This window comes from Cebidichthys violaceus, unplaced genomic scaffold (assembly GCF_023349555.1).
Source record: "Cebidichthys violaceus isolate CVI_PGR_0920_01 unplaced genomic scaffold, fCebVio1.0.p SCAF_14, whole genome shotgun sequence".
Classification (NCBI taxonomy): Eukaryota; Metazoa; Chordata; class Actinopteri; order Perciformes; family Stichaeidae; genus Cebidichthys; species Cebidichthys violaceus.
Genome location: NW_027176307.1, coordinates 15,989,524 through 16,011,664, shown reverse-complemented (window position 1 = coordinate 16,011,664; position 22,141 = coordinate 15,989,524). Strand labels below are relative to the sequence as shown.

General features: G+C 41.8%; 3 protein-coding genes and 1 non-coding gene across 4 annotated transcripts in view; all 4 read right to left on the bottom strand.

The window, feature by feature from the left end:
* Nucleotides 1-280: 280 nt before the first annotated feature.
* Nucleotides 281-4,322, bottom strand: LOC137871346 (galectin-8-like). The gene is made up of 10 exons (XM_068709138.1): nucleotides 4,212-4,322; nucleotides 3,003-3,091; nucleotides 2,524-2,734; nucleotides 2,264-2,383; nucleotides 2,103-2,174; nucleotides 1,817-1,843; nucleotides 1,556-1,644; nucleotides 1,405-1,425; nucleotides 1,216-1,363; nucleotides 281-747 (listed from the first exon to the last, which is right to left on the bottom strand). The coding sequence occupies exons 1-10, from the start codon at nucleotides 4,248-4,250 to the stop codon at nucleotides 598-600; spliced, it is 966 nt and encodes a 321-aa protein (XP_068565239.1). The 5' UTR covers nucleotides 4,251-4,322; the 3' UTR covers nucleotides 281-597.
* Nucleotides 4,323-4,563: 241 nt separating this feature from the next.
* Nucleotides 4,564-7,817, bottom strand: LOC137871341 (ribonucleoside-diphosphate reductase subunit M2). Its single transcript, XM_068709130.1, has 10 exons — nucleotides 7,630-7,817; nucleotides 7,404-7,469; nucleotides 6,847-6,993; nucleotides 6,648-6,764; nucleotides 6,423-6,556; nucleotides 5,896-5,990; nucleotides 5,685-5,818; nucleotides 5,491-5,595; nucleotides 5,293-5,406; nucleotides 4,564-4,915 (listed from the first exon to the last, which is right to left on the bottom strand). The coding sequence occupies exons 1-10, from the start codon at nucleotides 7,717-7,719 to the stop codon at nucleotides 4,763-4,765; spliced, it is 1,155 nt and encodes a 384-aa protein (XP_068565231.1). The 5' UTR covers nucleotides 7,720-7,817; the 3' UTR covers nucleotides 4,564-4,762.
* LOC137871437 (small nucleolar RNA SNORD94) lies at nucleotides 5,105-5,242 on the bottom strand. Its single transcript, XR_011102807.1, has one exon. It is a non-coding gene; the product is annotated as a small nucleolar RNA SNORD94 (small nucleolar RNA).
* Nucleotides 7,818-11,882: 4,065 nt separating the features above from the next.
* Nucleotides 11,883-22,141, bottom strand: part of LOC137871426 (palmitoyltransferase ZDHHC14-like) — a 13,530-nt gene continuing 3,271 nt past the window's right edge. Inside the window, exons 3-10 of the mRNA XM_068709238.1 lie at nucleotides 21,327-21,487; nucleotides 18,061-18,204; nucleotides 17,664-17,801; nucleotides 15,547-15,595; nucleotides 14,624-14,726; nucleotides 14,317-14,426; nucleotides 13,451-13,565; nucleotides 11,883-12,633 (exon numbers count right to left, since the gene is read on the bottom strand). Of these exons, the coding sequence (XP_068565339.1) occupies nucleotides 12,199-12,633; nucleotides 13,451-13,565; nucleotides 14,317-14,426; nucleotides 14,624-14,726; nucleotides 15,547-15,595; nucleotides 17,664-17,801; nucleotides 18,061-18,204; nucleotides 21,327-21,487 (1,255 nt within the window). The 3' untranslated portion in view covers nucleotides 11,883-12,198. The remainder of the gene's footprint in view (nucleotides 12,634-13,450; nucleotides 13,566-14,316; nucleotides 14,427-14,623; nucleotides 14,727-15,546; nucleotides 15,596-17,663; nucleotides 17,802-18,060; nucleotides 18,205-21,326; nucleotides 21,488-22,141) is intronic.

Genomic DNA, 22,141 nt, shown 5'->3' with positions numbered 1-22,141 from the left:
TACCTTTAATTCATTTAAGTTGTTTGAATTAGAAGATGAAACATGAACTTTAATACTTTTTAAATTGAGTTCTGAAAGTTTATTTTTCCGTTTGAGCTTCTGAATGAATCTATTTAGAATGTTATATTTAATATCTCGACCAACGTTTGGTCGTTATTAACATGCTCTACTTTTACATAACGTTCCATATTAAGACCTAAAATGTCATCGCACAGCATTTCATGAGCTTCCATATAAAGAATAGCAATGTGTCATCAGACGTTAATTAAGAAGCGTTACACAAGTGTCAACGTTTACTTTGTGAAATCATAAATGAATCGGTCACACACTTAAACACAATGTACCCTTTCATAATAAGATGCTTTGATGTGTTTGTGAAGTTCACATTGTTAGTTTGATCTGGTCACAAAGTGCATGAACAGGAAACAAACCGTACATTAGTTATTAGTCTGATGTTTTTGGTAACGTTGTTTTACTTCATATCAATACAGGGTTAGTTAACGTCTGACGCTGCTGTAGGTTGTAAATGATGACATCATGTGACACGTTTATACATTTCACATCCTGCAATAAGTGAGCGAGGCTCTGGAGAGTCCGTTAGAGGATCTTGACGTCCAGCAGCGTGACGTCCCCCAGGACCTCCAGCTGGGAGACCCGGTTCAGGTCCTGGACCCGGTGTTTGTAGTCCACTAGGTGGAGCCCGTTGACGGCGACTCTGAACTGATGAGACTCACAACGGATGATCATCTGCAGAGAAACGAACATTCATTATGTTTATTCATACAGCGCTGTTACAATCCACTTATCAAGTGATTTAAAACCATGAAACACTTATTTTGAAATTAAAAAGTGTAGGAGATGTTTGTAAGTAAATAAAAACCTTTATTAGTAAAAGATGTCTTTTGGTAAACCGGTCTAAATATGTCACTATGATGCTGAAGCAAACGTAAACATTTTGATGAGGTCACATAAACTCACCAACATAAGCTGTTCAAGTCAATGCTGATGTATAGATGTGTGTCATCAGCGTAGACGTTGATATTAATCATGTACATACGCGAGCGGAGCTCTGGGGGACGCAGATGTTTACGCCAATAGAAACTAAATGTATTGTTTACAGATGTTTTCATGACATCACAACAGACAGGAAGCACCACATCATCAGGAAGATGAAGGACATTTTACGCTTCTATAAATAGAACCTTGGTGTTGTACCTCAAAGTATCGGCCCCTGCTGAAGGGGAAGGAGGAGCCCAGCTTCCTCTCCTCGGGGCCCCAGCACTCAGACAGGAAGGAGTTCCTGACGAAGACCTCTTTGTTCAGACGAGGGTTCAGATGAAGAGCAATGTCGCTGCTGCCGGACGACGAGGGTTCAGATGAAGAGCAATGTCGCTGCTGCCGGACACTCGCAGGTCCACAGAGAAGCTGAACCACAGAAGATGAATACGTGTTCAGGTTACAGCAGAAAACAGACATATTCAGGATCGCTTCACTTGTTTTGTAGAAACTTATTTTTGTCTCTTTTGCTAAACATTCAGGATGTTGGTCCGTTCACCTCTCTGCGTTCTGATTGGTCTGTCCTTTGACGGTGATGCTGCGTCCAGCGCTCAGTCCGTTAACCAGCTCTCCTCTGAAGGGAACACTCTGTGTACAAAAACACAAGATCTCATCAGAAACTACAACACCTACAACGGTGGGTTCATTCCTTAATCTGAAAACGGGAAAACTGAATCTTATTAATATTTTTAAACATTTTAAAGTTTACATTTGTATAATAAAGCTTCCATAACAACCATCACGCAACAGCAAAACTCACCAAGTCACCCGGAGAAGAGATTATTGTCTGTAACATAAAAACAAAACGTTCTCATGTTATTAACTGATAACTGAGATAATGTCACCGGGGTTCCGCAGGGCTCCATGGTAGTCTCTGTTGTTCTGAGTTCACGCTTCTCCTTGTGGAAAACACACACATATATATATATATATATATATATATATATATATATATATATATATGTGTGTGTACACATAACGCCTATATATCTGATGAATGATCAAACTGTTTCTGTATGTTGACGGAAAGTTAATGAAGAACTAACTGTCTGATGGAGTTTCTGGTTCATCTCTGCTTGTTCCTGATTGGTCAGACAGGCCACAGAAGAAACTTCGCTCTAAAACAACAACAACAACAAGTCATTCCTCTTCATCACACGTCCGATCACATGAAGAAGAAGCTCAGCGGTTCCTCTTCTTCACTCACGAGGCTCGGCAGGATTCCAACAGCTTCCACTTCAACCTTCCCAGAAACACACAACGTGTCCACTCGCTCCAGATCCACTCTGTGTCTGAACTCCAACAGGTGAGCTCCGTTCACCGCCACCTGCAGCACCAAGTACACCAACATACGTTACTACAGTAAACACAGCAGAAACCGTCTAAAGATACTCCATCACAAGTACAAACTCCTCCTACTCAGAGGTACATGTAGTACTTCATACTGTACTCCACGTCGTCTCAGACCTTATACGAGTCCTCCTGGACGAGGACGATGAGCTCAAAGGTCTCCCCGACAGTGAACGGGTTCTGGTTCTGGATCTCCTCTCTGCTCCAGCGTTCCTTCTGCAGAGAGTTACAGACGACACACGGAGACTTCTTGAACCTCGGGTTGAAGTGAAACGCCACGTCGGCCCTCGGCTTCACGCTGCTGCCGCACGTCAAGTCCACCTGGAACCTGGAACACAGGTAGATCTAAGAGGTTCTACACAGTCCTCACCTGTCAGTGATGATGTCATGATAACAGGTAGATCTAAGAGGTTCTACACTGTCCTCACCTGTCAGTGATGATGTCATAACAGGTAGATTTAAGAGGTTCTACACTGTCCTCACCTGTCAGTGATGATGTCATGATAACAGGTAGATCTAAGAGGTTCTATACTGTCCTCACCTGTCAGTGATGATGTCATAACAGGTAGATCTAAGAGGTTCTACACTGTCCTCACCTGTCGGCACCAGACGGCACGGAGCCTTGAATGAGAACCATCTCCCCCGGCAGCAGACCGCCCAGGATGGTCCCAGCAAAGGGAACCGCCTTGTGGGGGGGGGGGGGGGGGGGGGGAACAATAAATATTAATCAATTTTCAGATTTAAGATATACCATTTTCTGTCTAAGACTGTTTTTTGAGTTATTGTTCTTTACAATTTTAAATAAAATTTAAAAAAGTAATAAGAATAAGAATCTTCACGACTTAATTTATCTATAGAATCTTACTATAGATAAATATTCTATATATATCTATAGTATCTCTATATATATATATATATATATATATATAGATACTATATATATCTATATATATATAGTATATATATATATATATATATAGATACTATATATATCTATATATATATAGTATCTATATAGATACTATACATCTATATACATATATATAGATACTATAGATCTATAGTATCTATATATATATATATATATTATATATATCTATAGTATCTATATATAGTTATATATAGATACTATATATATATATATATATATAGTATTCTATCTATAGATACTATAGATATATAGATACTAGATCTATAGTATCTATATATATCATATAGATCTATAGTATCTATATATATATATCTACTATAGATCTATATTCTATATATAGATACTATATATATATATATATATATATATAGTATCTATATATAGATACTATATATATATATATATATATATATAGTATAGATTTATAGTATCTACAGTAGTGTCTTCTATTGACATCAGTAACTATTATATTTATCAATGTCTTAATGTTTACCAGCTAAACTACTTAAACACGTCGCTACAGAGACTGTAAAGAGGCTCTTTAATAAGACAAACTTTATTAAAAATTAAACAGTATGACGTAGTTGGGCGGAAGTGCGGTGAGAAACGAAACTCAAGGAACATTTTACTGCTATAAATGTATTTAACGGATTAGATATACATGTATTTATGTATATCATGTTAAACACGTCATACGACTCATTACGTATTCATTACTATGAGATACAAACTAAACTGAGCGGTTAGCTCGGGTGCTAGCTCGCCTGATAAGCAGGTAAATGTTCGGTAAGAAGTTAATTTAACGTTAATGTTTACAATGAAAACGGGAGAATGACAACAACCGGACACGAGACGAACACGGACGGAGTCTTACCGGGTTAGAGAACGTCTGTCTCGGGGTAGAAACAGACATGTTTAACGCAGAGAAGCTGCGACGTCAAGCTACTTTTTGGACTTTTGTTTACTTCCGTGTTTCACGTCCGTCACACGGACGACGTCACAAGGATGAGACACCGTCGGGACAACGCACAGTAATGACGTCAATGTCCGCTAGCATAGCTCTGTATAACCTGTTGGCTCCTCTAAAGCTCAGATTGTTATATCTTATTACTTTAATATAATAAATAAACACGTGAAGCTTTAAATGATTAAAAGAGTGAAATCTTTAACCTAGTTGTGTTTAGATCAAACATTTAAGTAAAATAATGAAGATCCAGACTTTAATATTCAAAATATTTAGTTTTATTACAACAAAAAACACAAACTGTACAAATTAAAAACATCAAGTTCATATAAAACGTACTAATATAGCAGGTTCTATATTTAAAACAAAGCAGCAGAGATGAACTCTGTGCGTCACCTGGTGGTTCAGATTAAACACCTGGTCTGAGGTCTGATCCTATTGGCTGTAAACATAGTGCGTCCTCAGAAGTCAGCGTCCAGCCTGAAGGTGTTGTCTGAGGCTCCAGACATCACGCCCATCCTCTGGTACTCGCCCACTCGCTTCTCAAAGAAGTTGGTCTTTCCCTCCAGAGAGATGTTCTCCATGAAGTCAAAGGGGTTCTCCACCCGGTAGATCTGCAGAGAACCAACGCAGAACCAAGTTCAACTCACGTTAAAGAGAAACATTTAGACCTTTAGACCCATTTGTTCTGTGAAGTCTAGAGTTCCTCTACAGGTGTGTTACAGGTGGACCCTAAAGGTGTGTTACAGGTGGACTCTACAGGTGAGTTACAGGTGGACTACAGGTGAGTTACAGGTGTCAGGTCTGTTCAGACCAGCGTCTGTGTCGTGCTGCTGTCGTTCTGTCAGTGAACCACTCGTCCTCCAATCAGAACGTCTCAGCAGCACTCAGCCCCCATCATTGGCTGAGGTCCGTACCCCTGCGCTTCTCATCACCACAGACCTGACCCCGTGGTCCACTGGGAGCCGTGGTTCGGTTTGGACCCTCTTACCTTTGTGAAGCCGAGCTCCAGCATCAGTCTGTCGGCCACAAACTCGATGTACCGCTTCATCAGCTCCCCGTTCATCCCGATCAGCTTCACCGGCAGAGCCTCCGTCAGGAACTCCTGAGAGAGAAACCAGAACACGTGTTAAACCCACCAGTGAAACCGGTTCAACCGGAGCACAGAAACCACAACGTGTCCACAGACCTGCTCGATCTCCACCGCGTTCCGGATGATCTTGGTGACTTTTTCTGCCGACGGTTTGTTCACCAGATGTTTGAACATCAGACAAGCAAAGTCACAGTGGAGCCCCTGAAACCAGCAACAGACCAGTCAGGACACAGTCAGACCAGCACCACACAGTGAGACCAGCACCACAGAGTGAGACCAGCACCACTGACCTCGTCTCTGCTGATGAGCTCGTTGGAGAAGGTCAGGCCGGGCATCAGGCCTCTCTTCTTCAGCCAGAAGATGGCGGCGAAGGAACCAGAGAAGAAGATTCCCTCCACGGCAGAGAAGGCCACCACACGTTCTCCTGGAGGAACCACAGAGTGAGGATCAACACCGGATACCGGATCAGTACCAGATACCGGACCAGAGAGCAGGTCTTACCATAGTTGGCGTCCTTGTTGCCGATCCAGTTGATCGCCCAGTCGGCCTTCTTCTTCACACACGGCAGAGTCTCAATGGCGTTGAACAGGTATTCTCTAAGGGTCAATGAACGCACCGTCAGACACAGAACAGTAGAGTCCAGTACCAGACCAGTAGAGTCTACCTAGAGACCAGTTGAGTCTAGTACCAGAGTCTAGTTAGAGATCAGTAGAGTCTAGTACCAGAGTCTAGTTAGAGACCAGTAGAGTCTAGCTAGAGACCAGTAGAGTCTAGTACCAGAGTCTAGTTAGAGACCAGTAGAGTCTACCTAGAAACCAGTTGAGTCCAGTAGAGTCTAGTTAGAGACCAGTAGAGTCTAGCTAGAGTCCAGTAGAGTCTAGTACCAGAGTCTAGCTAGAGTCCAGTAGAGTCTAGCTAGAGTCCAGTAGAGTCTAGTTAGAGTCCAGTAGAGTCTAGTTAGAGACCAGTAGAGTCCAGCTAGAGACCAGTAGAGTCTAGCACCAGGACCAGGGCTCTGGTGGTCTCACCTCTCAGTGGGCTCCTTGATGTAGGTGTTGATGAGGAGGCTGTACATCTCTGAGTGGATGTTCTCCATGGCGATCTGGAATCCGTAGAAGCAGCGAGCCTCCGTCACCTGGACCTCCTGAGTGAAGCGCTCCACCTGGTGGTCACGCGGAGAACACCGTGAGGAGACGCTTTAACCACGCTAACATCTAGACTTTACACCAACAGCTGGTCTGAGAGCAGCTCACCAGGTTCTCGTTGACGATGCCGTCGCTGGCGGCAAAGAAGGCCAACACGTGAGAGATGAAGAACCTCTCCTCGTCCTTCAGAGACTCCCAGTGCTGCAGGTCTTTGGACAGATCCACCTGGACACAGACAGGAAGTGAGCGCGGCATCATCATCAAACACCAGGAGGCCATGCCCACACACACTCGTCTCCACGGTTACCTCTTCCGCGGTCCAGAAGGAGGCCTCGGCCTTCTTATACATCTGCCAGATGTCGTGGTACTGGATGGGGAAGATGACGAAGCGACGGGGGTTGTTCTTCAGAAGAGGCTCCTCTTCATCAGGGCTGCTCTTCTTCACGGCTTCAGACTGAGAGAACACACACACACACACACACACACACACACACACACACACATTACTGATGTTTAAAGGGATAAATAATGTGTCAATAATGTGTGTTGTCATCCTCTAGATTAATGTTCATCTATAATATAATATATTAGGGTTAACTGCAGATACAATACCAACAAATATGAATTATGTATAACTATACATTTTAGCTGCTAGCAGTGAATAAACAAACACATTTGTTGGAGAAACTAAAAAGGAACAGCTGATCGATTACAGGAACAGCTGATCGATCACGTTTTTGGCGCCAGAACCGAGACTTTAGGCGCCTCGTGATCAAAACAACCCAAACCCAGTAATAATGAGTTGAACATAATGTGACTGTTAATGAGAAGAAGAAAGTCTCAGTACATCCGGGTCTCACTCACCGCGTCACTGAAGATTTTTCGCGCGGTTTTTGAAGCCAAGATGCGGCTCGCGCTCAGACTCGGTGGCTGAAAGACGAAGAAGAAATCCTCCGTCAACAAACATGTACTTTATACACACAACGAATACTTGTACGGGCTGAACTACACATTAAAACACAAGTGAGGAGAACATGGCCGCCGGTCAGACTTCCAGCGGACATTGAACCGTTGAGGTGTTGTCTCTCACCGTGTTCTCTTTGTCCAGAGACATGACGTCCATCTGGCCGCTGAGGGACTTCTCGTTCTTCACACGAAGAGGACTGCGAGCAGAAGACATGTTGAATAAAAGATAAGTTAAGTAATTAAAAGTGTATAAAACCAGGAGGAGGAGAAACTAAGAGCAGCCGACACGGAGACGAAGAGCGGAGAGACTGAAGCGGCTCCTCTCGTCCGCTCCGCCTCCTTTATCCGAATATTGGCGCTAGAACGCAGCCGGCCAATAGGAACGCAGCACGTGACCGGCTCTTTAAAGTGAACGCTGCGGACGGAGCCAATCAGGTGGCGAAGCGGCGCTCACGTGACGCCCGACCAGCTGCGGGAAAGTAAAAAAAAAACAAAAAAACTGCTTTGTTTGTGCGGAGTTTACGAATCTGAACGAAAGAGACGTTACGCAACTATTTAAATTATGTCTGACATTTATTTTATTTTATTAGTTTCATTGTGTTATAATACATGTGTGACATCATGTATTGAGTTAATTTATGGTTTGTTTTATTGTTTGTTTACTGTAATAAAAGCGTTGTCACCTAAATTAAGCGCCAAAATAATATTTCACGTCACCCCGACAAAAGAAACACGGATTTAACGGTAGAATAATTGTGTATTTGTGTCTTGTATTAACTGAACGTGTTGCACCTTGAATCCGTTCAGGTTTCTGGCTCTAAAACAAGTTTTATCTTCTTTTTTACATCTAAATTCAGACGTTTTTAAGAAGATTTCCTCCCTTTAAGAGAATCTGATCTGACGCAACAACTACTTCCTGGTTGCCGCCGAAGCGAGAGCGCTGATTGGCTGAAGACTTCTTCTTCTTCGTTGGGTTTTACGGCAGCCGGCAGACGTTATGTCGCATTGCTGCCACCTACTGGATCTGGACCATTTTAATACTAGATTCTTTTTACTAAACAGCCACATTATTCCTTTATTCCACACTTCAAAATATTCCTTACTGATATTTATATTAAGAAATATTCATATTAAAAAAATAGACAAGTAGCAAAACCACAGTATTAAAAAACTGTGGAAGTAAAAGTATTTGTATTTTTTTTTTCTTTTGAGGAAAAGCACAAACTTATCACAATGATGTAATTTGCAGACCGACAGTCATTGTCATTAATTAATAATAATGAATCATTAAATCTTGTGTTCATCACTTTAATGTTGCAGCGGTAATTGTAATGACTGTATGTCCTGCTGTTTAATCTATAATAACACTTCATCATTTATTAGTTGATTATATTTTGTATTAATTATCAAAGTGACTGAATGTGGTGAAGTGAAAAGTACAATATTTCCCTTTGAAACGTAGAGGAATAGAAGTATTTGGTCGCAGTAAAAGTACCTCCTCGTCTACACGCTCCTTTAGAGGAAATTACATTTTTCTTTGCATCCCTGTAACAATAAAACAGACAAAATACCAGAGTCTCTGTAGCTCATAACTAATTATCTTTACTAATATTTTAAAGATTTTGCCTTTGATAAGAGACAACAAATAATTAATAAAATAATATTATATATATAGTAATATAATACAAATAATAATACTAAAGAAAAGGAGAAAAACACGATTGAATAACTAATAAAACTAGAGAGTTGTATTCATAGATTTGACCGTATTCTAAGTTAAATGAAGGATGTGTTTGACATATTAAAGTTAATTTATTCTTTAATCAAACAGACTCTTCTTCTTCTCTTTTTATTTAAAGTATGTTTTATTGAAAACCACAGTTGTTAATGAAACAGCTGGAGGTGGACGAGAAATTCTTGGCACAAAAACCACAATTATTATTAAAGTGTCACACAGACGGGACGTCGTCAGTCGTCCAATCAGAAGCTTTCGTGTCTGTTACTAAGATACGTCGTCACTCGAGTGAAGAGAAAACACGACGAGTGATTCGTCCGTCAGTCATCAACATCTGGAAACCACAGTTCAAAATAATGAGAAACGTATTTAATTTAAGATACTGAGTCATTATCAGATACCGAGTCATTATCAAATACTAAGTCATTATCAGATACAGAGTCATATTTTAAGATACTGAGTCATTATTTTAAGATACTGAGTCATTATCAGATACTGAGTCATTATTTTAAGATACTGAGTCAGTACCAGATACTGAGTCATTATTTTAAGATACTGAGTCATTACCAGATACTGAGTCATTATCAGATACTGAGTCATTATTTTAAGATACTGAGTCATTATTTTAAGATACTGAGTCAGTACCAGATACTGAGTCATTATTTTAAGATACTGAGTCATTACCAGATACTGAGTCATTATTTTAAGATACTGAGTCATTATCAGATACTGAGTCATTATTTTAAGATACTGAGTCATTACCAGATACGGAGTCATTATTTTAAGATACTGAGTCATTATTTTAAGATACTGAGTTATTACCAGATACTGAGTCATTATTCTAAGATACTGAGTCATTATTTTAAGATACTGAGTCATTATCAGATACTGAGTCATTATTTTAAGATACCGAGTCCTTGTTTTAAGATACTGAGTCATCATATTGACTAACAGGATCTTTTTGTAATCATATGTTTTGGCTTACTGGCTGAAAGGAGCTTCCATAAGGCGGTGCTCAGGTGAGCGTTCATCACCTCATATTAGTGCAGCGAGTCCAGAAACAGGTTGAGTGATTATTGTCAGTTTGTCTGAGCTTCATGCTTCACTGTCTCTGTCTCTGTCTCGTCCGATTTTTACATTAAATAAACAAAATAAAAAATAAGGCATTTATTGTTTTTTTGTCAGCTGCCACGAGGGCTTCTGAAGGTTCTTTAAAACCTCATCAGGATCAGTTAATACTCAATAGAACCTCAATAGAACCGGTTCACAGCTTAAAGTTCACCAAAGTTGAACTCGAGGCGGAACATTTTGAGTGGATTTACTTTACTGATTCCACTAAAATGAGTTGTGTGTTCGGTTCTTTACAGACGTGAACTCCAGCTGAACATCTGGCAGTGATGTTGCTTCGTCCGACACAAAATCATGAACAATGAAAACCTGAAGATTCTCATCGGGTCGGTTCTCTTTGTTCCACATAAACACTGATCAACTTAAACTAAAATAAGAAGAAGTTTGGCAGCGGAGCAGCTTATCCTGGGTGAAATGAAAGACGACAAAGAAAGAAAGACGACAAAGAAAGAAAGACAACAAAGAAAGAAAGACAACAAAGAAAGACAAAGAAAGACAGAAAGACAATAAAGAAAGAAAGACGACAAAGAAAGAAAGATGACAAAGAAAGACAAAGAAATACAGAAAGACAAAAAAAGACAATAAAGAAAGACAAGAAAGAACGAAAGACGACTAAGAAAGACAATAAAGAAAGACAACAAAGAAAGACAATAAAGAAAGAAAGACGACTAAGAAAGACAAAAAGACAATAAAGAAAGAAAGACGACAAAGAAAGAAAGATGACAAAGAAAGACAAAGAAAGACAGAAAGACAAAGAAAGACAAGAAAGAAAGAAAGACGACAAAGAAAGACAAGAAAGAAAGATGACAAAGAAAGACAAAGAAAGACAAGAAAGAAAGAAAGACGACAAAGAAATACAGAAAGACAAAGAAAGACAATAAAGAAAGACAATAAAGAAAGAAAGACAACAAAGAAAGACAATAAAGACAGACAAAAACAAAGACAATAAAGAAAGACAACAAAGAAAGACAATAAAGAAAGACAATGAAGAAAGACTACGAAGAAAGACAATAAAGAAAGACAATGAAGAAAGATAATGAAGAAAGACAACAAAGAAAGACAAAAACAAAGACAATAAAGAAAGACAAGAAAGAAAGAAAGACGACAAAGAAAGAAAGATGACAAAGAAAGACAAAAAGACAATAAAGAAAGAAAGATGACAAAGAAAGACAAAGAAAGACAAGAAAGAAAGAAAGACAATAAAGAAAGACAATAAAGAAAGACAAGAAAGAAAGAAAGAAAGACGACAAAGAAAGACAAAGAAATACAGAAAGACAAAGAAAGACAATAAAGAAAGACGACTAAGAAAGACAATAAAGAAAGACAACAAAGAAAGACAATAAAGACAGACAAAAACAAAGAAAGACAATAAAGACAGACAAAAACAAAGAAAGACAATAAAGAGAGACAAAAACAAAGACAACAAAGAAAGACAATAAAGAAAGACAATGAAGAAAGACAATGAAGAAAGACAAAAGCAGAGAAAGTTGGTTAATATTAAAGAAAGTGAAGCTGGACTCCAGAGGGTTTAAAAACGTGATGTTTGTGACGATCGCCTGTTTGTCAAAATGTAATTCTGCTTCTCTCACTCGGCTTCTCTTCGTCTACCTTTTGATGGACTCAAGATCCATCAAAGGTTTTGCAGAAAGTAATCCCCACGCTTCGTGTTCGTCTCCATATATTCACAAAGTGCGTTTCTGCTTAAACACCTCAGACAGGAAACACTTCACAGGTATCGACACGTTTTTCATAAAAAATGAACGGCTCATAAAAACCGGAGGAGGAAGAGGAAGTCTGAGGTGAAACAGTTAAAGTCAAGAGACGACTGGTTCAGACGGAGCTGAGTTTGACGAGCCCTCGGACCGAGTCCTCGTGCAGCGCGTCCTGACTGGCCGGGTCGTACAGGAGGGCGGGGGCGGGGACAGGTAGGTGCGGGTGCGGGTGGGCGGGGCACGGCGGGGCGCCCCGCGGCGTGGAGCGGGGCGTCTCCTCCGGGCTGACAAACTGGTGGCGGTGGTGGCGGTGGCGGTGGTGGTGGAGGTGGTGGTGGCAGCGGGAGTCGGCGGCGGCGTCCCTCGGGGTCAGGACGTCCCCCCCGCAGGACGGCAGCGAGGGCTGGGAGGGGGCCAGGTAGGCGCAGGGGCCCCCCAGGGTGGTGGTCTTCGCCGGCAGAGGGGCCAGGACCACGGGGTCGCTGTGGAGCAGAGGCGTGGCGGCGGCCTGGAGGACAAACTTGGTGCTCTGGAGGCACTGATCCTGATCACACTGAGGAAACATTCAGAGGAAAGGACTCGTCACGAGGAAACAGGAGACACACAGAGAACTCACCTGTGCTTCAGGTATTTGGTTCTAGAGGTTCGGTGGTGAAGTGACTGCTAACGGCACCTGATCCACGTGATCATGAACCGGGACCACAGAAACCATCACAGGGGCAAACCAACTCTTTACTCCAGAACTCTGTCGTTTACCTTCCTAAACGAGGAGTTTGTTGTCAAATCTAAGAGCCAATCAGCTCTTTGATCAGGTGACAGCCAGGCGTTTCCCATCATGCACTGGGTCACGCGGTCGGTGGAGAGCAACTGCGGCTCCGCCTCGATCTCGCGAGGTCACCGTCGACCACGCGTTTGTGACGTCAGAGCAAGTCGGACTTTAAATCACAATATATTTCTATAGTTAATGTATATTGAGATTGCTGCTGCTTAGAATATTCTGACATAAATGGTAACGGATGAATGCGACAGAGAGGGAAACGTATTCACGTTTAACAAGTCTAAAACTAAAGGTCCAACATGGAACAGTATGTCACCGTTCAAAATAAGGAGGACAGTTCTTCAAAAAGACAATATAATGTAGTCTAATTAATTAGATGAGATGTAACAACAATATGTACATGTGTTACAGAGAACACGCTATTATAGCTGAGGGGATAATATCAACTTTTTATTTGACCTGTTATTGATATTTATTTATTGTTTTTATTAATTCTCCTGTTTCTTAGATTTGACTGTAGCGTCTCGTGAGTCCGTCTGATTAATAAATAAAAGGTATGACGGGTCAACTCTGATCAGGGAGGTCGTCCTACCATGCGGCTGTGGTGCTGCTTGGTCCCATTGGACTGGTTGGACTGGTTGGACTGGTTGGACTGGGAGACGGTCTGTGACGTGTCAGACTGGATCAGACCTCGCCTGTCAATCAAACTGGGACACAGACAGTCTCAGTTACTCACTTTCATGCAAATTCAAACTTTATTGACAGATAAAAATACAATACATGAGGAAAGTCCATGATAAACAGAGAACACATTAAAGTAGGGAGTCTCAGGAGGAACTCGTCTCAGTTTGTCAGCAGCGAAGAAGAAAGAGTGAACAGCTGATCTCTGAGGAGGAAGAGGAGTTTAATCACTGCGAAGAAGGTCTCAACTGAAAACTGTCCTCATTAAACACAGAAACACACTAAGAGGAGGAAGAGGAGGAGGAGGAGGAAGAAGAGGAAGGAGGAAGAGGAAGAAGAAGAAGAAGAAGAAGAAGAAGAAGAAGAAGGAGGAAGAGGAAGAGACGATGCAAGTACAGCAGTGGAAAGCAACAAACTACATCCAGAGTTTAGTCCTGATTTTAGTCCAGAGTTTAGTCATTATCTGAGACCTCCAATCTCACGCAGTGTAGAAGCGGGATTAATTAACACCAATAGAGTTCTTCAATACGTGTTGTTTTAGTCCTGGTATTAGTCCAGAGTTTAGTCTAGATTTTAGTCTCGAGTTTAGTCCATAGTTTACTCCTGTGTTTAGTCCAGAGTTTAGTCCAGAGTTTAGTCTAGATTTTAGTCTTGAGTTCAGTCCATAGTTTACTCCTGTGTTTAGTCTTGAGTTTAATCTAGATTTGAGTCTTGAGTTCAGTCCATAGTTTACTCCTGTGTTTAGTCTTGAGTTTAGTGCTGCGCTGTGTTACTGACCTGGGAGGCAGAGGTCCACACAGAGCAGCACAGCAGTTGGTCAGGATGTTTCCGTAGCTGTAGGGGTTGTAGTTATCCTTCCCTCGCTTGGTGGACCAGGACCCTTTAATCTGGATCAGGACCAGGAGAAGACCAGGACCGAAACAGAGAATGTTGGTTCAGTTCATCAGAGCCAATACATATCAAGCCCACATCAAAACACGGTCTCACAATATTATATATTTCTAGTAAATGATAGTCGCCGGTCCTCCTGCCGCCATCTCAGGGACCCCCTGGTGGTCTTCGGACCACTGTTTTGTACACTCACGTCCTCGTTGGTGGTCTGGTTGGAGCTGATCAGGTAAGTGTGGAACCCCGACAGACCCACGATCGACCAGATGGAGAAGAAACACACCACCACCTCCAGCACGGTGCAGAACAAGTCAAGGACCAACTTGTGACTTTTTGGAGTTTAAAAATTCTCAAAACCAAAACAGCAAAACGCTCAAATTTAAAATGATTTTACTCGAAACAGAAAACTTAACCGCAATCAACTTCCACAGGTCGTCTTTGGTTACTGGGATTAGCTACCGATAGCTACCGATAGCTACCGATAGCTACCGGCTCAAACAGGAGCGCTAACCTCTTCCTGTTTGTGTTGACAGCGTTACATTGTTTAAAGTTTAAACGTCTCTGTTACTACTTTATTATTCAAATATTAATTTAATAGGAACATTAACATTCAACACCTGGTGGAGGCTGCAGCGGGACTAAAGTAGAAACGAATAGAAAACAGTAGAAACAGAAGAAACGGTAGAAACAAATAGAAAACAGTAGAAACAAGTAGAAACAAGTAGAAACAGTAGAAACAGTAGAAAACAGTAGAAACAGAAGAAACAGTAGAAACAGTAGAAACAGAAGAAACAGTAGAAACAGTAGAAACAGTAGAAGATGGCGGAGTCGATTGTAAATGCGCGTGACAGAAGTTTGACCTTGGCAATGCATTGTGGGTAGTATTGAGGTGCGGGGCTGTTGACTGCGTCAGAGTCATTGATTTATCTGAAACACTCAAACACACGATGCTAACCTCCAGACAGGGGGGGTATGAGGGGCAACTAGTGCCTCTGAGCAGGAACTGTGCTGACATTAAGATGCAGCAGATAGAACCTCAAACTGAAATGTGAACACGGATTATTTAAATGAGTTTACCGGATGAAAGCTCCAGATGGAGTCTAGAAGGTGAAAGGATATCTGGCCGGACTGTCTTTGAGCGCACTCAGGAAGCCCGTCCGGTTGGATCCTGCAGAGACAGAATGTGTTGCTGAGGTTATCAAAGACACGTCGGTGATCCGCCTGTTCTGATGGAAAAGATTCCAGTGAAAAGAATCAATCTCTCCGTTACATTTTACCCTTTAAACAATCCTTTATTTTAGGACAGCAGCTTATGTTACAAAACATACACGCTTTGTGTGTCTTTGTAGTCGTTTTGTGTCTCTTTGTAGTCGTTTCAACTTTTAAACAAATATATGAAGCAGCCCTCTCACTTTAAATACAGATATCTGTGTTTTATAATATTGTTTTCATATCTTATATTGATGTTTCTTGACAGTTGCAGTATCAGTTTCTTATCTTGTGTTTTCTCTTACTATTTATTGTTAAGCCCCAAAAAGCACTGGTGTAATGTAACTAAGTAGATTTACTCAAGGACTGTACTTAAGTACACATTCGAGGTACTCATTTGATTTACTTTATATACTGCTGGTAGTTTAATGTATATTAATACATCATCATGTATTAATCTGAATCTGTAAAGTAACTAAAGCTGTCAGATAAATGCAGTAAAATGTACAATAGTACCCTTTGAGGTGTAGTGGAGTAGAAGTACTTCAGAGTAAACAGCAGTAATGAGCAGAGCGACTGATCTGAAAACGTACATTTGTAGATTCAAGTCACTCTGCTGGATCTTTTTATAGCTCTGCTGCTAAAAAGAGAAAACAGGCAGCGAAGTGTTGAGAGGAGGAAGACACGAGTTGGTGTCAGACAGTCGGCTGGTTGTTGGTCTGAAGCCTCCAGCTTCCTGTTTGTTTGGAAAACAACATCAGCAGCTTCCACACAGAAATAGATCGATGACGCACAACGGGGGAGAACCAGGAGACTTTAGATCAGAGACACACAATCAATCTTCAGCCTTCAACTTCCTTCCAGGAAGACGTGGAGGGAGAGATTTTATCCATCCCATTGTGGGGTCTGTGGGGTTTATGGGGTCTGTGGGGTTTATGGGGTTTATGGGGTCTGTGGGGTTTATGGGGTCTGTGGGGTTTATGGGGTCTGTGGGGTTTATGGGGTCTGTGGGGTTTATGCGGTTTATGGGGTTTATGGGGTCTGTGGGGTTTATGGGGTCCGTGGGGTTTATGGGGTCCGTGGGGTTTATGGGGTCTGTGGGGTCTGTGGGGTTTATGGGGTTTATGGGGTCCGTAGGGTTTATGGGGTCTGTAGGGGTTTTGGGGTCTGTGGGGTTTATGGGGTCCGTAGGGTTTTTGGGGTCTGTGGGGTTTATGGGATCTGTGGGGTTTATGGGGTCCGTAGGGTTTATGGGGTCTGTGGGGTTTATGGGGTCTGTAGGGTTTATGGGGTCTGTGGGGTTTATGGGGTCTGTAGGGTTTATGGGGTCCGTAGGGTTTATGGGGTCCGTAGGGTTTATGGGGTCTGTGGGGTCTGTGGGGTTTTTGGGGTCTGTGGGGTTTATGGGGTCCGTAGGGTTTTTGGGGTCTGTGGGGTTTATGGGGTCTGTGGGGTTTATGGGGTCTGTGGGGTTGGTGGGGTTGATGGGGTCTGTGGGGTTTATGGGGTTGATGGGGTCTGTGGGGTGTATGGGATCTGTGGGGTTGGTGGGGTTTATGGGGTCTGTGGGGTTTATGGGGTTGATGGGGTCTGTGGGGTTGGTGGGGTTTATGGGGTCTGTGGAGGTCTGCATGAGGTCATGAACCACATCACAGTTTGTTTTACAGAGAACTCCTCACAGTAATCAGACTTGTGTTTGTCTGATGCAGCAGAATCAATATCAACTGATCAATCAATCAATCTGTCCGTCAATGACAGGAAACAGCCTCAGCCTCTGACAGCCTGCCAATCACAGGGCAGGGGGCGGGGCTTAGTAGGATCGATGGATCGTCAATAACACAGAAACGCAGCACACGCTCTGTGATGACATGTGAAGACCTTTTCATTATTTATCATTAACTATGGAGATACTCATGGGAAGTACAAGTGTCTCAAATATGTGTGTGTGTGTGTGTGTGTGTGTGTGTGTGTGTGTGTGTGTGTGTGTGTGTGTGTGTGTGTGTGTGTGTGGAGGCGGTGTTACTCACTGATGATGATGTGTGTGATGACGAAGGCAAAGATGAAGATGGTGAGGAAGGAGAGCGAGAGGATGAACAGGTAGAAGAAGCGGTAGTTCCTCCGGCCGACACAGTTCCCCACCCACGGACAGTGATGGTCGAAACGCTCTGACAGGAACAAATATTACAGCTTTATACTAAATAAAACTACAATAATGTTTAAACTGCTTCCACAGCTTCTCAAAATGATGGACGTTTACTGCAGTAAAAGTACAAATACCACACTGTGATAATACTCTTTAAGCAAAGTCCTACTTTCAAAGCTTAGAATAAACATATAAATAAAAGAACATGGAACACAGAAATACTCCATGTAGATGTACTAGTACCTGGAGTACTTCAACACAGTATAAATATCTACACTGACCGACACAGTTGTCACACAGGCTGCAGTGAGACGCTCGCGGCGGTCTGAAGATCTTGCAGGTGAAGCAGTATTTCAGTTTGACCGTCTGTCCGTTGATCAGGACTTCTCTGGTGCGAGGAGGTGGTCTGGAGCAGCCGGCCGAGTCTGAGGACACACAAACAAACAAACACCAAAATAAACAAAGACAACATCGGTGGATCCGTCCGGCTGTGGTTGAAAAGATTCTAGTGAGATGAATCGGTCTCTCCGTTAAATGTTTTAAAGAAAAAAACTTTATTTTGGGACAGCAGTTTATGTTACGAAACATACAAGTTTTGTGTCTCTTTAAAGTTGTTTTATGTCTCTGTGTAGTGGTTTTACGTCTCTGTGTAGTGGTTTTATGTCTCTGTGTAGTGGTTTTACGTCTGTGTAGTGGTTTTACGTCTGTGTAGTGGTTTTAGGTCTCTGTGTAGTGGTTTTAGGTCTCTGTGTAGTGGTTTTACGTCTGTGTAGTGGTTTTAGGTCTCTGTGTAGTGGTTTTACGTCTGTGTAGTGGTTTTATGTCTCTGTGTAGTGGTTTTACGTCTGTGTAGTGGTTTTACGTCTGTGTAGTGGTTTTATGTCTCTGTGTAGTGGTTTTATGTCTCTGTGTAGTGGTTTTATGTCTCTGTGTAGTGGTTTTACGTCTGTGTAGTGGTTTTAGGTCTCTGTGTAGTGGTTTTATGTCTCTGTGTAGTGGTTTTACGTCTGTGTAGTGGTTTTACGTCTGTGTAGTGGTTTTAGGTCTCTGTGTAGTGGTTTTATGTCTCTGTGTAGTGGTTTTACGTCTGTGTAGTGGTTTTAGGTCTCTGTGTAGTGGTTTTATGTCTCTGTGTAGTGGTTTTACGTCTGTGTAGTGGTTTTACGTCTGTGTAGTGGTTTTAGGTCTCTGTGTAGTGGTTTTATGTCTCTGTGTAGTGGTTTTACGTCTGTGTAGTGGTTTTAGGTCTCTGTGTAGTGGTTTTATGTCTCTGTGTAGTGGTTTTACGTCTGTGTAGTGGTTTTACGTCTGTGTAGTGGTTTTAGGTCTCTGTGTAGTGGTTTTATGTCTCTGTGTAGTGGTTTTACGTCTGTGTAGTGGTTTTATGTCTCTGTGTAGTGGTTTTACGTCTGTGTAGTGGTTTTATGTCTCTGTGTAGTGGTTTTACGTCTGTGTAGTGGTTTTACGTCTGTGTAGTGGTTTTATGTCTCTGTGTAGTGGTTTTATGTCTCTGTGTAGTGGTTTTACGTCTGTGTAGTGGTTTTAGGTCTCTGTGTAGTGGTTTTATGTCTCTGTGTAGTGGTTTTACGTCTGTGTAGTGGTTTTACGTCTGTGTAGTGGTTTTAGGTCTCTGTGTAGTGGTTTTATGTCTCTGTGTAGTGGTTTTACATCTGTGTAGTGGTTTTATGTCTCTGTGTAGTGGTTTTACGTCTGTGTAGTGGTTTTATGTCTCTGTGTAGTGGTTTTATGTCTCTGTGTAGTGGTTTTATGTCTCTGTGTAGTGGTTTTACGTCTGTGTAGTGGTTTTATGTCTCTGTGTAGTGGTTTTATGTCTCTGTGTAGTGGTTTTATGTCTCTGTGTAGTGGTTTTACGTCTGTGTAGTGGTTTTAGGTCTCTGTGTAGTGGTTTTATGTCTCTGTGTAGTGGTTTTATGTCTCTGTGTAGTGGTTTTACGTCTGTGTAGTGGTTTTACGTCTGTGTAGTGGTTTTAGGTCTCTGTGTAGTGGTTTTATGTCTCTGTGTAGTGGTTTTACGTCTGTGTAGTGGTTTTATGTCTCTTTGTGGTCGTTTTACGTCTCTTTGAAGGCCTCTTATGTCTCTTTGTGGTCATTGTGTGTCTCTACCAAGTTGTTATGAGTTACTTTGAATGACATTTGTAGGTGAAGACCAGGGGGCCCCTGACACTTTGGCCCCCGGGGGTCTGTGCCCATTTGGCCTGTTCAGTAGTACCTTTGGGAACTTTCTTGTCTGTCTTTAGACAGGAAGTGAGGCTGTTGTTTCAAGCTGTGCGTCACAGAATAAATTCCAGACCAAATAAAACAAACTAGTGAAATAATCTATTTCTGTCCGTCCTCTCACACACTGAGCTCTTCTTCTTCTTCTTCTTCTTCTTCTTCTTCTTCTTCTTCTTCTTCTTCTTCTTCTTCTTCTTCTTCTTCTTCTTCTCTCCATATTTGGTCGTTCCTCTAAAGCCCCGGCTCTGCTGTGATTGACAGCTCACATGATTCTGGACCCAGTGTGAAAAAATCAATCAATTAAAAAAAAAAATAACAATAACAGGTTTCCAAAAATAGATCAGAGAGCTGCGACAGCGACGTTCAGTTTCTGTGAAAACAACCGATTCATCCACATTTGTGAAGGTCTGAAGACAGAAACACTTCCTGTAGTGACTCAGAGTCTTCAGTGAGCAGATTATTCTGCAGCTGGTTTACAGTGTCTGTCCTCAGACGAGAATTAAAGATTTCACCGTCCAAAGATTCAAAACCTCTGAGAGGATGTTATTAAATGTTTGTAGGAGGATTTTTCAACACACGAAATCCAGTTAAATGTCAAACTCTGAGTGCTTGGAAAATATCCAGACTTTATAGAAAAATCAAAAACAGATTAAACTTCAAGCTGTTGGACTGTGTTGGATGAACGGTCGGCTTGTTGTCTGGAAGGTAAAGTTACATCACTAAAGGCGAGCAGAACAACTTCAAGCTGGAAACAAAGTAGAGAAACATTTTGTTTTCTGATATCACTCGAGTGTGTGTGTGTGTGTGTGTGTGTGTGTGTGTGTGTGTGTGTGTGTGTGTGTGTGTGTGTGTGTGTGTGTGTGTGTGTAATGTAAGTATTTCTGGACTCAAACTGTTGTATTGTTACTGTATGTTTCTTTGATTTGACATTTAAACATAAAGAATTGATAAACACTTTTGGGGAAAAGGCGTCTGACCCACCGTCCATTCTGATTACCTTTCTATCACTGATCAATCAAGAAGGAAACACACAAACGTATCAGTGTGGTTGGAACAATCAGAATCACGAAAACTGATAAAAGTAGTAAAAGTAAAAGAGAAAGTCCACAAGATTTACTTCATAAATGTAGAGATGACAGAGTGGCGTTTCTTCCCTCCAATAGAACATCTTTGTTTAAACCTGAACAGGATAGATGGGGTCACAACCCAGGGGCCCAGAAGGGTCCCGGGGGCCTCAGTCACCCACTCAGAAGGTTATCACCCGATTAAATGTTGTCATCAAGACGAAGATGAAGATGAACCTCTTCCTCACCGATTTGTCTCTCCAGGTCGGCGGCCTCGGCCGGCGTGGCTCGCGGGAGGACGCCGGGGTCGGTGAAACTCGCCCGGAGCAGCATCCCCATCACGAAGACGAAGAGGACGCCGGCCACCGCCGGGATGGCCGGCGTCAGGTTGGACGCCAGGAAGGGACAGCTGAGGACGACGAGGACAGGAGATTTAGGTCACTGCCGTTACCGGGACAACGGAAAGACGACACAGGGTTTCATCTCCAGAGGTTCAAAGATCAAATGAAACTTTCGGTGATTGATTTCAAACAGTTGAGCTTGTTTTATTGATTCTTGTCCAACTTTATTATTTGGGTCCAAAGACGACGACTTTAGTTTTGAATTGGTTATTTTGGTTGAACGTGTCTCAGGGTCTCAGAGGTAAACTAGGATGTCGTCTGCATACTGTTGATGGTTGATCTTATTGTTGGAGGCACAGCTGAATACTGTCCACTGAACAGCAGGTTAAGAAAATGCATTTTCATTTTTATTGTGACTTAAATAATGCTTCTATAGAAGGTCACATTGCTTTTAAGGCATTTGACTGTTAAGGTGTGAACATTGTCGACTGTACAGCAAATGTGTTTTCCATTTTGATTTTAATACGTCCGGTTTATTAAATAAACTACAACCACGGGGGGAGTCAGCAGACTTTTGATTTCAAATCTGATTGTTGGGTTATTATTTCTTTTTATTCTATTAATTTATTGATGTTCTTCAGATAGTGAACATCTGCACATTATTCCGTCAGTATTTTAGACTTTTTATTCTCTTTGTTTGAAACACTTTGCAGCTCTTTTCA